Below are 18,632 nucleotides of genomic sequence, written 5' to 3'. Positions count from 1 at the left end.
CACACACACACATATGTATATTTATATATGATTTTCTTCCTAGTACTATTTCTTCCATTTGTTGACAACAGTGCACCATTATTAATTTAACTTTATTTTCTGTTCTATTTCCACTTCACAGGTTTTAGTGTATAGCCGCACTCGTGCAACTAATACAACCAGTTTATTATTCACCAAAGAATTTGTTACAACTACCATACTGTAAGTCTTCAGTCTAGGAAGTAAAAAAAGAGCAATCAACAAGCTAGTTTTCCAAAATGGAAGCTTGCTCATGGGGGAGCAAGCTGCCACACTTTCTCTCTGGTCCAGTTGCTAACCATGCACTCCCATCACAACATCATCCTACAAAAGAAACAATATGTGAAAGAACCAGACATAGTTGTGCAATTTTCGAATTCCTGTTTATTAAATATTTATAATCTACTTAGCCAAATGTATACCCTCTGGCAAAGTTTCAGCTTCATATGCCTTGGGAGTTACAGCCCTACAAAGTAGCAACAACAGAAAAATCAATTTGTACAGCAAGTATAGGGAAAATAAATTACAGATGCTTACTATAACTTACAAACAGATTGACATATGGAGCTGAAAGTTTCACCATCATGTTCATGATGAATAGGGGAATCAATTACTGGGTAAGTTTGTCCTTTTATTGCCTTTCTTCATTGCATGCAAAGGAAAAGTTTGTGAATGTCATGTTTGTTGCCGCAGTTGAATCCAAGGCACACGCGTTCGAATACTCAGCTTCTCAGAAAGTATATTCTATGACAGCTAACACAACTATTACAACAACTGAATACAATGAGCACATACACTATATTTATACTACAACAAGAAACCATAAATATCTACTTGTTTACAAGGGTGTGAATGCATGTATGTTTACAACAAGTTACTTGTTAAGCTGCACCAATATACACAAAGGAAAAACTAAAGTGCTAATAACAGTGTTAACAAATACAAACTGTAAACGTGTTTATTGTGCATGAGTTCATGGTTACCACAGTGAAGAAAAATCAATCGCTGTGATGTGACAAACAAATGCTCATAGCTTGCGAATATTTGGGTTACTGCAACAAAACAAAGATTTTCCAACTCCTCTTGAGTAGACGAATAAGATAATATCCAGGTTTTTTTTGTTAGTCCCTTCCTAAAGAGGCGTTCAAATAAATTTACGGAATTTTTAATGATGCTTTTTACTGTAAATTTAGGCTTGCAGGATTGTGTCGGGTTGTCGCAGATCTGGTCACATATAGCTAGTTACTGTAGTTAACACATTGCTAATAATTGCTACAGTGAAACCTCCATTAATAGGACCGCCTTTAGGACCAAAAATGTTGGCCTTAATAATGAAGTGGTCTTATTAACGAGGTCATGAAGTACATATTAGCTGTATTTGGAGCCTGGGCCATTATGACAAGGTGGACTTATTGAAGAGGTGGCCACTAAATGAGGTTTTACTGCACTAATAATATTGATGTGTACTATACGTAAGGACTTCCCCTTTTGCATAATTATTTTATATAGACCAGCATCAGTAGTTGTATTCTTATAGTTTCGTACAGAGAGGGAAGGCATGATGAGCTATCTTACAGATTTGTTTATATAGCAGTCCAGTTCAAGTTTGTTATGTGATATTACCTGAACAGTTACCAGAATGGTAAAATACAAGCACACAAAAAGATTTGACAATAGCACATCGATAATAAGTACTGAAACTAGCGAAAAAAGTAGTGCATGATATTAAATCACAGTAAAACAATAAGAAGTGTTATATAGTCGGTCAGTCAGTAGAAAATTTCATTTAAAGATTTTTTTTTTTTTTAATTCCAAAGCAACTTGTTGAAAACATTTGGGGTTGATCTGAAGGCTTGCTTGGGCTTAGTCTTTACCCAACCAATACTGCCTTATCGCTGTCAGGGAAAAGTGAGGCTAGTTGTTTTTCATGAGCCACACCCAAACCTTTGTGGTCCCTACTATACAGTACTGTATGATAGAATTACAATGAAATGGCATGGGAATGGCAACAAAACAGGTGACAGAATGCTGCTCAAGCGTTGCTGTGACGCTACAGCAAAACTCTAGAATAAGAACCTTTTTGGCACTTACTATACAGTTGTATTATGCTCACAAGGGATATGACTATATATGCATACAAATTCCTGAGGGTACATATTGTCTGAGGCCAGAATGTCATATCCCAAATAACCATGTTATAACTATTACAAGCAACACTTTCACACCTCAGATCAAAGGAGCTGCCCGCGATACATACGAAATAATGACTGTTCAACATCTGGGCAGCAATTATATAGATGTTAAGGCTGAAATTAATTTTGGGGATCAATTAGTACATGATTAGGATGTACAACTTGGATTTAGCCATGAAAACCACTCGAACGGAGAGTGTTTTGTTATCCTCGCCATCCTACGAGTTTAAAATGTTGGGCTAAGGTGAGAACTAGTGCTATAGCTTATTCACCAATGGTTTCTGCATGTCTTTAAATACAGACCACACCCCATCACGAAGTTACCACATTGCATGGAGTAACCACTAAGCTTACCTATCTAGGCCTTTAGTGAACTCCGTAAATATTCCATAAACGATTCAATAGCACTGATTAATACATTAAACTCACATAACTGAAATCCTCCATGATATCTCTATGTTCATCGTAACCAAACATAACCAGTAGTTGCTGACCCACAATCAGAATTTTTAAGCATGCATATGTATCTAGTGGTTGCACTCATATTGGCTTGGTTGATTGATTGCCCTGTGCAGGCTATCGGCCTAATGCAGATGGGTAGTGTTACATATTTGCTATACATGGGACATTTGGACTTTGCCTGAAATGTATTCCCTCCACCCTTGGACCTACAGCCCTTGGGCAGTCAGGCATACAAAGTCCTCATGCCTGTACTGCATACCACTCGTGGTAGAAGGGACAACTGTACTAAAGAGATTTTGCTGATTATCTGATTAGCTAATATTGAAATTCATGTAGGCACTTGCCTAGACTGCAAGCTGTCTGTGGTTCAAGTCACCACCTGGTCTGAGATTTTTCTACTCTCAACAGAGTTTTAGTAACATGTTTCTGACTCCCTGCTACACAAGCTTGTAGTAACCTTCTTTGCAGGTCTCTAGTAGGATAGTGGCTAATAATGACCGATACTGATAACCAATCCAATGTCTAAGTTTACCAATTTTTTTGTAAATTGCCACTTTTAAACTTTATTTGTATTGAAAACAATAACAATAAAGGTCAGTAAAATTGTTTAACTAAAATACTGTTAGTTAAATATTGTTAATTATTGATTCCAATATTGCTGAAATTTGGCCAATAGAAACTGATTGCTGATTATTTACTATTAATTGTTGCATCACTAGACAACTAGAGATGTTATCTATGTTATAAGGAGACTATTTATGCACAAACAGGGCTAAGATACCATATTTGACCAGTTAATAGCTGTGGCTCGTATAATTTCCACCACCCGATAATAGCCACTTTACTTTAGAATTATTGTAATAAGAGCCGCCCTTGGATAATAGCTGCCCTTGGATAATAGCCGCGGCTTGTACCTGAACATATTATTGCAAGTGTTGATAAGACACATTTGAAGCACTGGCAAAGGAGTTGTTTTAAGCCAGGAAATAGCGTTTTTGAGAGAAGCTAGAATGAATGACAGTATTGACAGATAATTAAACAAGGTCAGTCACTCATGAATCCATATAAACGCCACAGGCTACTGCCACACAAGCCCATAGTAGCTGCCTTCGCATAGTAGCCACAGGGTTTTGCTTGCTGAAAGTTATAGTAGCTGCAGCTATTAACCGGTCAAATAGGGTATGCCACGGATGCGACATTAGTCCTATTTCTGAAGCATAATTGTATTTCATAATTAATAGATGCTACATAATTGTACATTGTCATTAGAGATTTGGTTAGCTCCTAAATGCTCTAATAGAGCAGATAGTGGCTATTCTAGCCTGCGTTAAAGCCACGTTGGTGTTGCCACAAATCATCACCTTAGAGGCAGTGGAGAAAGAAATAGGACACAAAGTAGGACAAAGGTATATCCCTGATGTATGGCATGCACTGTAGCAGCTGTGGTTGGAAAAAGGCATGTCTAAGCGACATCAAACTGTGAAATCAGGTCTATAGCGTTACCAAAGTCAACTGAAGGTATCAGTTAGTTATTAGTCAGGTAGTAGTAGTAGAAAATTCAGTTAAAATAGGAAAATTCCATAGAAACGGTTTGGGTTCACTCTGAAGGAATTTTTGTGCTTGGTTATTATTAACAGGGCCGTAGCCAGACTTTCATATGGGTAGGTTCTTTATAAAGGAAAGTGTACCTTTTCTCTATGGTATGATACAGATTACACATGGTGTGTAAAGCACACTAACATGAAACTAAGGAGCATAGGCCCCTGGTTTTTAGAAGTTGCATAACATCAACTTGTTATATTTTATTGAAAGCTCTGATTTCACTATGGTTTTACAGGTTGCAACAGGTTATGGTTACATGTACATCTTTTATAAGAAACTGTCCAATTAGAGTGGTTGACTGCTTTATTAGAGTATCTCGATCTTGTGTTACAAACACTAAATAAGTTACTGGGAACACTTGATATTGCTACATATAGTAAACTGTAGCTAATTGAATTTTGCTGATGAAAATTTGAACTTTTATACCAAAATTGTGGAGCATTTTACTGAAATTATGGACCTTTTTTCAAAGAGAGTGGTTTTTCAGAACCCCTCCGGCTATGGGCCTGCTTAACCAATGTGGCAAGATGTTTTGAAGGAAATTGAGGCTGTTTTTTGGGTAATATTGAAGGCAAGTAAACCCAAACATTCATGATCCCTACTCTACAGTACTACCTTACTGTATTAGAGGAAAACTGATTGTGAGTGTAGCAGTCAGAGTAAGTCATTTGGCAAATCATTCCATAATTTAATGGTGCTGGGGAAGATAAGAGGATGTCGCAGTTAAATGTTGGTGGTGAACAGCATTGTGATTTTAGTATACTTTATTCGTGTTCTTGTAGCGTTGAGCTGATTTAGTAACAGGTAGTGACACTTGTGTTAAAAATGTGGCCAGAACACACACAAATAGTTTCAATGCAATAAAAAAGACTAATAATCCATACAACTTTTGGCTTTGTGTGAAAGATAAATGGTCAAATTCATCACAACGACCATGCTGCATGGTACTCAACACTAGTACTGGATGACTGAGTGTGCTCTTATCACTGTGGTTGTTTATAAACAAGGCGGATATTACAGTTGTCACAGTTGCCATGGAGAGGCGAAAGAACAATTAGACTGATTGTCTTGTTGCGTGTATTGCCAATACAAGAACAACAATCCACCAAGAAGCAAATACGTGACCATCTTAGGGTGAATAAGGCTGCACAGCATTAAATCAAATAACACAACATGGTCCTTGACATGGTTTATTAGCACATACAATGGAATGTCATAATTGTAGATCCTTGCTGCTGTTCTGCTGCTGCAAAAGTCTTTAGCCAGTTAAGCAATTGCTAACTACCTCTTTAGACTGACCCACGAAGACATCTTTCTTTCCAGAGCTTTCCCTAGCAAAAAGTAAGTAGAACAGTAAAACTGTCAATTTGCTACCACCAATATCAAAGTCAATTTGTTAATTATTTACATTTTTTACCACATCAAAAGAATTTTGAGTGAAACAGAGTGCACTCAACTGCTCTATAGGGAAACCCCTGAAACCTGTTATGTGAAGTGGCTACAACACGTATTTCTGCATAGTAGCAAAATATAATGGAAGTGAAAACCATTACACACATTTACAGTATAGATAACTAGTTGATATGGTTAAGAACAGACGTGATGTTTTAATGCTTCCACTACCATTTCAATGCCATTCCCTGCCATTTTAATAGAATGAAAAGAACATTTTTGATGCCTACTGTAATATGTACAGTAGCAGACAAAAAAAAGTTGCTGTTCCATTGGTGTTCTGTTTCCGTTGTGTGCGATAGAGGGCTAAGAAAATACTTACAGAGCAAAATAAAAATGCTAGCATCGGTTTACCATTTTTGAAGCGTTTGAAATTTGCAAACAGTTGTACAAGCCATGCCAAGTTATTTGAGATGATGAATAATACTGTGCACCATTGGCCAGTAAAATTGTTGCTACAATGCTCCGAGAAACTGGGATGGAAGTCAGTTGGCAATTTAACATTTGCGTTAGTTTAAACAAGCCAATATACTGTAACACTAAGTGAGATAAAGAACTGTGATATTGCCACAGAAGATTATAGTATGTTCACGTTGAGCTGAATCCTCAAAAACATTTAATAACTCATGGATGCAATTACACACTATCTTGAAATTTGGCTCATTTGTAGTACTGCTTGATCCGCTAAAAATATTTCAAAATCTTGTTGTTCAAATGTTTGACATAATATTTACGGCCAATCAAAATTTTCACAATACATTTCCTATGGAGAAGCCATATAAGCACAGTGTCCATTAGAGCCCTTTCCCGAACTTGTAATGGAGCCAAACCGTACATGTCTGTTGTTGACACCTTTACTGTTACCAATAATCATCTGGTTGGCAGAAATGTTAACTCGGTTGAGAAAAAATCCACTTTTAATTTTTAGCTGTTTTTCAGGGTTCAGCTCAACGTGAACATACTATAGTACAGTTGTTAAACAATTAGTTTTATTGTTCTTTAATCGCAGGTTTGTTGCTATGAAGCCACCATGTGCTAGAAAGTAAAACCAGCCAGGATACTGCTATCTCTACTAATGTCTCCTTTTCTAAAAGTTAAATTTTAATGTATGATATATTTCTATATACTTTAACTCACTTTTGTCAATGGCACACTGTTTCCTTCTGTTCACATAAATAGGTAGAGAGTATTGTTATTAACACTTTACGGTGACCAGCACTGAAGGTTCTGACAGCAAAATGTACTACAGCCTTAGGATTACCTAACCTTTCGAGGACTTACACTTAATGATTTGACTTGGTGACTGATAAGGTGTAACAGAAAAGGGGCTAAGGTAAGGAAAATCCATCCAACCCCAGGATTCAAACTGCAGGTCACCCGATGTCTAGTCGGGGCCACACTCAGTCTTCCTCCAGGAGAGATGGATTTTCTTACTTAAACCTAAAGTATTTATTATTAATTAGGGAGAAAGTGTAATAATTCAGGTGCTATTATTTTAGGCAAAGTTGGCTCAAATACTTGTTGCTATATACAAATATGATTTAATATACAATAGAACAGTTGGTTATTTGTCTTTTTTGCCGTTTGTCGCAGTCAGCTACTTTCCAAGAGCCTTGCCTCTTGTAACAGTAAGCAGTAGTGTTCTACGTAGAGAAAGACGTACAGTACACATACATTGGTGTGTTAGCATTAGTTAGTGTTCACTTACTTATTAGCAACTCTTCATTCACTCTATTTCCTCTGCAAATAAAACATGCATTCTCAGCAATAATTAAAACGCTAGCAAAACGGAATCGCTACAAAACGGAAACACCTCACCAAAAACATAAAACACAAATGGAGCAGGAACTTATTTTATGTTCACTGCTGTATGTACTGAGTTCAACACCATGGAAACCCAGTAACAAACTGTTCACAACATCATGTGCGGATTCCAGTTGGAGATCATGTATATCAACATCATCAGAAAACATCAAGAATACTGTGATGTAATAGATAAAATATTGAAACAAGTAGTTAATAGTGATGTGTGATACGCCTGAAAGAACATATCTGATAGCTGCTGTGTAGTCACTGATACATTTTTCTAAAAGTGCTTTAAATGCTATTAAACATGTAGGCTGCTAATAAATTTTATTACTTAAGTACCAACTACTGGAGGAAAGAGGCAGCTACTACTCCATTCATGCCCTTGTACTGTTATATTACAAGCTGTAAGAGTTCAGGAAATAATAAGCAAACCAGCTACACTGTTGTAGTGTAAAAAAACACAGAACTCCATATTAAATTGTTGGCAACCAATAATTTTTCATTGTCTAGTATCAGCTATTACTCCATTACACTGTTGTATAGTAAGCTTACCTAGCCTAGTAAGCTTACCTAGCCTAGTAAACTGGTAAACAACCAGGATGCACTGTTGAATTGCACAAAACTAGACCTACACATTTCCATAATTGTGCAATCAAAATATCACATAGTATTGGTATCACAATACAGCCAGACTTTATCGTGATATATTGATGTGTTAAATTGTGTGTTAATGCTTGATTCTGTGGACTAAACATTAGATTTATGCCTGCCTCCTACTTACAAATTGTATCTCTGTTTAGTTATACACTCCATTCATCATTAATCAAAATAAGGATTTGTGGTTTACATTGCCATCCCAGAGATCCCTTCTTGTTTCATGGCTTTTTTCAACGATCCCTTTTCTCTTTGATTGTTTTTCATCTAGTATGTGTGCCCTTTATTAATCCAGTAATGAATTTTTATTAAATGATGAAGGTTGTTGTAGACAAAGCAAATTGCATTCTTCATACGTAATCAATGTTTCTTTACACACATAAAACCAGCAGTGTGCATACAGATAGTTTACTAGAGTTTACATCACCAGTGCCTTTAGTGGTCATCAAATTCATTACAAGTTTTGTTGTTATTGATTGACTGCTCTATTATAGTATTTAGATAGCCCACCCATGCAAAATGATCACATAGCAAAACACCACCTTGCAACAAAGTATTCAGCACAGATTATGTTTCCTGGCCTCTACTGAGAACAGATTGTATTAGCAACAAGCAGTGCACACCAACAAACCTAACCCTGAACACAATCTTGTATGGCGTAACAAGAAGAAATAGGCCATGGAGATGCACAGTGATCCATAAAGCAAGCCTTGCTACTTTTCTGTGAAACAAAATATTATTATGAATAATAATATGAACAAAATGGCAAATTTCAGAAAGACACATACTGTTTCCTTTCACTTGATACTCATTAGTGGACCATGCTTATTGCAAAGAACCATTAGAGAGTTGTTTTTGAGTTGAAAGATACTTTTCAAGGTGGTTTTAAGGCGTGTGTTCTATTAGGATATTTGCAAAAAAATATCCTATTATGAACAACTCGGAAGTACTTGTACTTTGCTTATATGCTAACTTTACTTGGAATATTAAATTCTCATCCACCTGCTGGCCTGGATTTCATTAGTCACTGACTCAGCTGCAACAACTAAGCATCTAGTTGCCACATGCTGGTTGTAAAGCTTATATTACTAACAAACCTGAGGGATGATCAGCTACGTGCATGATTTACACCATATTTATGTGGATAAATGCCATGGCTAAATGCAACATATGATGTGGAGACTATTCGAAACTCTGCCGCCAAATGATTTTAATTTTAAAATTGATTGTGGTACTGCTCAAGTGTGGCTACCATTCAGGGTGTGGCTACTATTCAGGGTATGGAATTTAAATATATACACTGTAGCTAGTAGCTTACTTAACATGCATAGCTGAGTCATGTTGAGCTTCAAGCTCTAGCTAGCCTAGTTAATAGACATTACATAGCTACTACATTCTATGACAAGATGCTTTACTTATTTCAAAGTTTGAAACTAACTATTATACAAATAACAAGGGTGTAATCAGAGTGCAAGGCACTAAATACCATTATAACTACAGAGTTATGAGAAAGAGATATATTACAGTGTCACAAGTAATGTGGTATGAAATAATATTGGCAAAATTTAAAATCCCTGTGTCCATTCCAAAAATAGTCCGTCGCCAAAATTTCTTGTATGGTAGTTTAATGCATTCCTTAATTCTTTGCCATATGGTAACACTTAATATGTCCTGATATTTACTTAGGATAGTCACCTCAACATCACTGACTAAGATGGACAATTCCTCATCAGCAACACTGTTTGTTGCGTACAACAAATGTGCCACTCAGCAAGAGTTTTCTGATTATTTAGCCAAGAATCTTCCTGAGAGCAAAAGAGAATTCACAGTTACCCGTGTTAGCAAACATTCCAAGGAAAGTTCCAAATTTGAAGTAGAATTTAAAAGTAATGAAGAAGCCAGAGCAGTGCTCCCGTTGATTGCAGATTTTAAAGAGGTGACATCGTTTTTGTCTGATTCATCATTTCAATCAGAAATTAATTATTTCAAGCTTGATGTTCAAAACAGTCATGATTTGTTGTTAGCTAAAAATGAAGGTAATAGGTCATTGCTTAAGGAACAACTAAGCCACACAACCATGCCGCAACATTGCTCACTTGAACAACACAAACAGATTGTGCTACAGCAAAAAATGCTTAACCAGCAAATAGAGGAGTGTTTGATGCAGCAGAAAGAATTTACAGACTATTGCATCGATTTGTTGTTAACTCTTGACAGCATCGCCACATCAGATCAGGTAGACAGCAAGATGTTGGAGGAGAGGTTTGACAAAGTGAAAACAAAATTTGGAACAGAATGCCGCAGATTTAGTAAGCCACTTCCCTTGTATGCCAGAAGACAACAAATCCTCACTACCATAACAAACCACCAGGTCACCATCCTCATCGGGGAAACAGGGTCTGGTAAGAGTACCCAGTTGGTACAATATTTACATGATGCGGAGATTTTAAGTGATGGTATTATTGTGTGTACTCAGCCGAGAAAAGTAGCGGCTGTTGCATTAGCTAATTTTGTCAGCAGAGAGATGTGTGTAAGGGTGGGTGAAGAGCTTGGCTATAAGGTAGGGATGTCAGGGAAGTGTAGTGAGAATACTAAAGTGTTGTACATGACTGATCATGCACTGCTCAATGAATGTATTAAAGATCAAACATTTTCCAAGTATTCTTGTGTGGTCATTGATGAGGCACATGAGCGCAGTCTCCACACTGACCTTCTCCTCAGCTTTGTTAAGAATTGTGTACCTCACAGGAAAGACTTGCGTGTTGTCATCACATCAGCCACAATTGATCCAGTTGTATTTCTGAAATATTTTGGTAATTGTCCAGTAATACGTGTACCAGGCAGAGCTTATCCAGTAGAGACAGTATGGAGACCTGTTCCAACTATAGGGGATTTACCCACCTCAGATGAGATGATATCTGCTGCAATAGAGATGGTAGAAACTATCCACTCCACTGAGGAACCTGGTGATGTTCTAGTGTTCCTCACGTCACCTCATGAAGTTGAGCTTGCCTGTCAACTGATGAATGACATGGTGGACAATGAGTCAGCCATTGTGTTACCCTTACATGGTAAACTACAAACACAGGATCAGCAGAAAGTGTTTCACCATTATGAGGGTAAGCGGAAAGTTGTTTTTTCGACTAATGTAGCTGAGACCTCAGTGACCATTGATGGAGTGAAGTTTGTAGTTGATACTGGCATGGCCAAAGAACTTCACTTTGATCCGAAGAGAAATATGAACACTCTGGAGGTGTGTTGGATCAGCAAGACTTCTGCTGAGCAACGTAAGGGAAGAGCTGGTAGGACTTGTCCTGGGAAATGTTTCCGCCTGTACAGCATAGAGCTATATGCAGCAATGAGAGATAGAATGTTGCCAGAGTTATTAAGGGTTCAGTTATCTCATGTAGTCCTTAAAATTTATGAGTTTGGTCTAAAGGAGGTGCTGGAATTTGATTTTGTTGAGCAGCCTGATCCATCAACCCTCAAGAAAGCTGTGGAGATGTTGAAGTTTGTTGAAGCAATTGATGACAGAGGGTTAACAGCCAGAGGTAAAACACTAGCTACGCTACCTATTGATCCACAGTTTGGTAAAGTGTTGTTGGATGGCTGTGAGGCTGGCATTGGTCTTGAAGCTGTGGTTATAGTTGCAATGTCTACCACAGGTGGCATTTTCTTTAGAGCAGGTACGGACGCCGAGAAAGACGCCTGTGATAAAAAAAGGTTGCAGTTTTGTCATGAGGATGGCGACCAGTTAACTAACTTATGTGTCTACTGGAAATGGTCATCTCAGAGTAACGCTAAGCGTAACAAGTGGTGCTACGAGAACTGTATAAATGCAAAGAGTATACGACGTGTGGAAGAGATGGTGAAAGAGCTGCAATGTGTTCTACTGACACATGGTATTGAGTTAGCAACATCTTTGAAAGACTTGAAGGATGCTGAACTGTATTTTCCAAAAGTATTTTTCAATGCTTTTATCCCCAATCTTGCTGTGTTTATTGGTCATGAGAGAGCTGGTTACATGCTCACTGAGACCCAGATTGGTTCCTTTTTTATGTTCCCAGGATCAGTTTTAATTTCACAGAACCTTTGTCCTCAAGTTCTTATATACGAGAAGATCCTAAAAACATCACGCCAATTTTTGCTTCAACTTATGCCAGTGAAGAAGGAATGGATAGAAGAAGCAGTTTCTAGTGATAAACTGCCACTGCATCCAATGGAGAGATTTAAAGACTACTTATTGTCTACAGTTTCACTGTCACATATTGGCTGGCAAGTGTTCAAAGTAGCTGGCATTACAGATTATGAACTTAAGTGCCAACTGATGGAGATATGCCAAGGTACACCTCACAGCGTTGACTGTTCAAAAACAAAAGTTTGGGGTAAGGTTGAAGTATATTCACAAAGCCGATATCACACCCAAGCAACAGCATTGTTTGAGCAAAAGTTTAATGTAGTACGGAATGAGTTCTTGAAAGAGCAGCTTGAGCTTGGAATTGCTGCAGACACAGACGATGTGCGCCTTGTCCTGGGGAGTGGTGGCCTGATTCAACATGTGTTAATGCCAGGAGAATGCAGAACTATTGTCATTAAAGGACCCTTGCACTTAGAATGGACATGTGAGCTGATGGAACAAGCTATATGTTTGGGAGAGGTCAGTGCTGTAAGCTTGAAGTCTTTTACAAACTTTCAACTACTCATTGTCACCTATTGTGATCCTAAGATTGCTGCTTCTGCACTGACCTCTCTAGGTGGACAAGATGATATAATGGTGGAGCCTAGTAAGAGACACATGGGTGGCCAGTCTACTACTACACTAAAGGTCGAATGGTGTCGCAGAAAAAGAAGGAATTTTGTGTTCATCATATTTGAATCTCCATTACATGCCACTCGCTTAATGTTGCATGATCATCCGCTGTATAGGTTCAATCACGATCTAGACGCTTGTCCATCTGACCCATCATGTAGTGTTTTTGCAGGCAATGTATCCACTAGTGACACAGTGGAAGATATTGAACATGCTGTGACAACGTTACTAGCTGACGACTCTGTCTCTGCAGGAGCACCATTTACAATTCGGCTTGGATATGAGAAGAGCTTCATCACAAGTGCTGAAAAGTTGTTTCAGCTGAGGTATAAGCTGAGAAAGATTGTGGAACAATTTGTTAAACCGAACCAGTACAGATTGGATATGCCTATTCCAGACAATCATCACAGAGAGTATAGAGCTTATGTTGAATTGTACAATGTGGCTGACTGCCAAAAGGTAACAAATGGTTTAAAGGAAGAAAAGATCGACAGTAATTCACTAACTGTTAAACCACAGTTTTATTCAACCGTAGTGTTGTCACCAAAGATATGTAAAGTCATCCAAAGTGGCATAGAGTCAGTTTTAACAACGTTAGAGCAGCGCTACGGCAGTGCACTTACAATAAGACAAAGTAAATACCAGTCTGGCAAAGTAGTTTTCCAGTTGAAATCCGAAGACACTCAAGCCTACATCAATGCAAAGCAAATGCTGAACAACTTGACATTACCTGCAGTAAAGAATTGCTATTCTGAGGTTATCCTACGTGAGTTTGTTCTGCATGGCGGTTGTAAGGAAATAATATCAGACATTGGATCACAAACCTCAACTTTCATATCCATCAACAAGTGGTCTGCGACTCTTAATGTGTATGGCACAAGTGAGGGCAAGGATGAAGCCATTAAACTCATTGAAGAACACTTTAAGACATTGCTGCATGGTAATATCCAGAGCTTTGATATTCCACTGAAACAGCCTGGTAGGTATCCAGGATTAATGAAGCAAGTTGTTGCCAAGTATGGATTAGACCTGGAACAGCTGACAAAAAGAGATGGAGTAAATGGAGCATCTTTAAATGTCCATAAGCACATTCTATCAGTGAATGCTACTCCCGAAGCTTACCAATGCCTACAAGAAGAAATTAATTCCATTCAATCAGCTGATGTTGGCTCTGCTCAATGTAAACAACAGTTCCCAGATTGTTGTGTTTGCTACACTGAAGTTGATTGTGAGCATAACTTGTTCAGGCTTGAATGTTGTGGCCATGTTTACTGTGTTGAATGTATTCAGATACAAGTCACTTCTCCTACAGCCACTTTTCCTTTATTATGTGCAGCTGAACAGTGTTCCCAGCCATTTGTGATACAAGACTTCACTGCCTTGTGTAGGAGAGTCAACTATTCTATGCAGCAGCTAGCTGAAGCTTCCTTGAAGAATTTTGTCTATGCTAATCCTGATAAGATCAAAAACTGTCTTACACCAGATTGTAAGATGGTTTACATGATATCTGAAGAAGGCACCAAGTTTCTCTGCAGTTTGTGTGGTGTCACCATCTGCACTAAGTGTCATGTGCAGTATCATGATGACCTGACTTGTGTGATGTACCAGTCTGTGACAAGACAAGGTGATGATGTAACACCATGGATGGTAAAGGATCCTGAGAGGCGTAAGCGTTGTCCGAAGTGTAATGTTCCTGTGGAGAAGAAAGATGGATGTAATCACATCAGATGTATCTGTGGTGTCCATGTGTGTTGGGTTTGCTTGGATTACTTTCATATATCATCTAGTTGCTATGACCACTTAGTGCAAACCCATGGAACACATGAGTGAAGTGACTACTGTTACTCACAACCAATAGTTAATGATTATATGGAGTGATTTTAGGAACAGCTGTGTTTTATTCATTTCTAATCAAATGTTTAATCATCAATGTAATTGATCTAATATAAGAATGCTTATACAGATAAACCACTGGTTCATAGGGATGTACAAAAGCACGAGAAAATAATATTGTACATTGCAATATAGAATTACTTAATAGAATACTAATACTGTAACAACTGTAGTGAATGTATAAGCCATAATAATAATAGATCTTTAACTCTGTGTAACAATCTGATGATAAACTGTAAACAGGTGTCTAGTTAGCTTTCTCTAACGACCTTTGACTACTGCAATCAACCTCAAGTGTATTATAGATATTTCAACAAAGCAGGTTGTACAAGCTGAGTAGCTTTCATGTCGTTACTAAACTCAACAAATGTTAGATGTCATGATTATGTGCATGAACCGTCAACATAATGAAAACAACTCCACCCTTGGGCCTGCACCCCTCAGGTGTCGTGTTTACAAATTAGGCCCTCCACAAGGAATTAAAATTACAAGGGGTTTCCTAGAGTTTTAGGAAACTCCTATTGAAATTGTCAGTAGCCCAGGCCAGGGTGTACTGCTGATTTGTTGGCAAACAAGAATCAGTGCAAGTACATCAAAATGTATGCATTATTACAATGGAGGATCTGGGGGAGTCTCCCCAAACAATATTATATTGTATATACAAGATCAAGATACTCTATTAGAACAATAATGCACATGTATCATCCAACAAATCTGTACATGTTACAGTGGCGTGTGCAATCAATAATTATGTTACTAAACATTATTGCAAATATAAAGTCTTCAGCTGAAGTGATGTTTTGCTCTCTTCTTTAAGTGTCTGCCATTCAAAACAGATTAGGGGAAATTACAGCTAAGACTTTCAGCTATAAGCTAATTAAGGTGCATTTAAATTAATTGTTATTACTGATGTACATGTGTAGTTTAATAAGGTTTTATACATGAAGTTATCCAACTAATTTTATTGTACCAGTGGCAATGCTGGGTACAATATAATTATACACTTGTGTGAGGGTGCATGAGATTAATCTAAATGACAATGATTGGTTTTGGATTATACCTTGCAGCTCTCTCTCTCCAATGTAGACATGTAAATTCAAGCTATCAGTGTTCAAGACAACCACATATGGTAATAAAATATGGATGTGACATTGTGTGAGCTATAACAGGCATGTGAATATAATTATATTATTGTGATTTTTTATTAATTAATTTTTTGTCATAATTATGGCTTTGCAATTTTAAGCCCTTATTAACATTTAATTGGTATAATACAGAATGGATACTGAAGTTATATAATTCAACAGCAATTGTAACTTGCTATGATGTGGAGGGTGCATTCACTGCACCTTATATCAGCTCTAGCAAATTGCCTTATCTGCTTACACACATCCACTTGTGATTCACAACACCCATGTAACATCAACTTCACAGTGGAGTTTAATGCAACTTGTGCTTGCCAATGGATCAAGCATTTGCCAGAGTGTATTTGTATTATTGTATTGTATTGTATTAATGCTTTACAGTGACCAGCACTGAAGGTCTGCAGCAACATGTGCTGCAGCCTTAGGATATAGTGTGCAAGAAGTCTAAGACAATGGTTACTATTACAATGTTATGTACTTTATAATTGGAAACTTGTATGAGGCAAGGGCGGATTTAGGGGGGGTGCTTGGGGTGCTGAAGCCCCCCCTCCAAAATTTTACAATAAGCAAGCTAGTAAGCTTCTAGAAGCTGTACTACAGGTGCAGTTGCATTTTATACACATGTATGGGTAATGAAAAGATGGAAAGAGCAAGGGGAATAGCTAATCTTATCCAAGAATTACTATGAGGGGTTCAAAATTTTACTTTTGAAGTAAGTCTTACCTTAGAAGTTGCTAAATCCGAAATACTCTAATAGAACACCCAACATTAAAACCACAATTTTCAAGAAGTTACCAGAGCTAAAGTGTAAGCTGACATTAAACCTATTCTTCTAGACCTGTGCACTGCTACCCTCACCATTGTACCAAACATCCTGCCATATACCAATCACTTCAGGTAAAAGATTTATACCTTTAATGTACTATAAATTGTATAAAACATCATTAATTGAAAATCTATTTTGAAAATAACCTTTTCTGTCAAATAGTTTAAGTTTATTTAGGCTCTGCTACAAACTTGATTCTTGGGTTGAAATGCTTATCTTGCAAATAAAACATTAGTCTTATATAATAGTGAATTTCTTAGCTTTTATAAAGTTCACAAGGCTGCAACATCTGAGAACTGTTCGTTTTTGTTTCCCTTGCTTGATCAAATCCCATGCTACATTTGTATAAATCTAGCAGCTTTGGAGTTTACACTATCAAATCCCTTGAAGCTCAACTTTAAGCTTAAATGATACTGCATCATTTATGTTGTCATGATCATTGTGTGCTAAAAAGGGGTTAGTTGTGGCCAAAAACTAGTTGTATTTGTAGACTAATTTTAAAATGGATGGATCCATCATTTTAAAAGTTAGATTGAAATAGCAACCTGCACTTCAGAACAGTGGCTACATATGAAGTAGATCCAATCCTGTGTTTTAAATATTCTCCTTGACCTTACATTTAATTAACTATACACTCTTTATTCTCTTTGACAAGCCACTTTCTTAAAATCCAATAACAAGAAACAGTGTATAGTTCTGTTTTTTAATTAAAATTACTTCCACCTGAATTCATTTATCTTGTATGATTTGGTTAAAAATAGCTTCTAGATTCAATTTTGTGATAGCCATTTTCCAAAAATTTCCAGGGGGTCTGGGAGTATAATTATATGCCACCAGATCTGGAGCCCCCTTAGCTGGAGAATTATATACAGCTGAGTGCACATGCACTCCATACACTGGTGAGTCAGTCTACTTGCCCTCTCCACTCCCACTTACCCTCTCTACTGTTTGGACAGCTATATAGTGTAGTTTGAGCCATGAGACTGTAAATTACATTATACTTCAAAACACTAAATTTGATCATGTGCAGCTGCCAATACCCATACATTTCCACTATTAGTTCTTTAAGATGTTAGTCTAAGATTGAATTTTAGCTACATGGCTGTGCCCTTTAGTTATATTGACAAGCTGTAGGAGAATAATGGTATCACATAAACAGTGACATCATTTTTCACTCAAAATTACTACCAAATTCAATCTCAATAGGCCAAATTTGCAAAATTTTCCTGTGGGGGCATGCCCCCAGACCCCCCTAGATAGAGCATGCTTCACATGCTGAGTGTCCTTCTTACACTAGTTGTATCAACTATCTTGCTGCATATATAAATGTCCATGTTAGCACCCCCCTTCTGAAATCCTAGATCTGCCCCTGTGAGAGGCATTGTATCAAGATCAAGATACAGCCACCACTACTCCAATAGAACTTTCAAGTGATAATCTAATGAGAACACTGCCTCGTTTCCCTTAAATTAACTCTGTTGAAATTATGTCAGAAGCCTCCTAGGGCTGCAGGTCTCCTGTGCACCCCTAACAGGGTCTCCTAGATCTGCCTATGGTAGTTTATGACCACATGCGTAGGTTGTTAAGGTCACATAGCTAATACTGTAAAAGTAGTTGTAGCTACTTAATATATAAACCAATCACAACATTAGCAATACAATAGCTATCTGCATGCACTGCAATGTACACATATGTAGGCAAAAAGTGAATGAATTGTTTGCACAATTACCATAATTGCTCTTTAGAATAATTTTTGTATGCAAAATTTG

The 18,632-nt window shown here is 37.5% G+C and overlaps 1 protein-coding gene across 1 annotated transcript in view; it reads left to right on the top strand.

Moving 5' to 3' along the window:
* Nucleotides 1-15,073, top strand: part of LOC136256104 (uncharacterized) — a 54,192-nt gene extending 39,119 nt beyond the window's left edge. Inside the window, exon 3 of the mRNA XM_066049038.1 lies at nucleotides 9,876-15,073. Coding sequence (XP_065905110.1) covers nucleotides 9,904-14,829 — 4,926 coding nt within the window. The 5' untranslated portion in view covers nucleotides 9,876-9,903 and the 3' untranslated portion in view covers nucleotides 14,830-15,073. The remainder of the gene's footprint in view (nucleotides 1-9,875) is intronic.
* The last annotated feature ends 3,559 nt before the right edge of the window (nucleotides 15,074-18,632 follow it).

Source organism: Dysidea avara, chromosome 5 (genome assembly GCF_963678975.1).
Source record: "Dysidea avara chromosome 5, odDysAvar1.4, whole genome shotgun sequence".
Classification (NCBI taxonomy): Eukaryota; Metazoa; Porifera; class Demospongiae; order Dictyoceratida; family Dysideidae; genus Dysidea; species Dysidea avara.
Note: the sequence above shows the minus strand (reverse complement) of the source record. Positions and strands in the feature narration are given on the sequence as shown.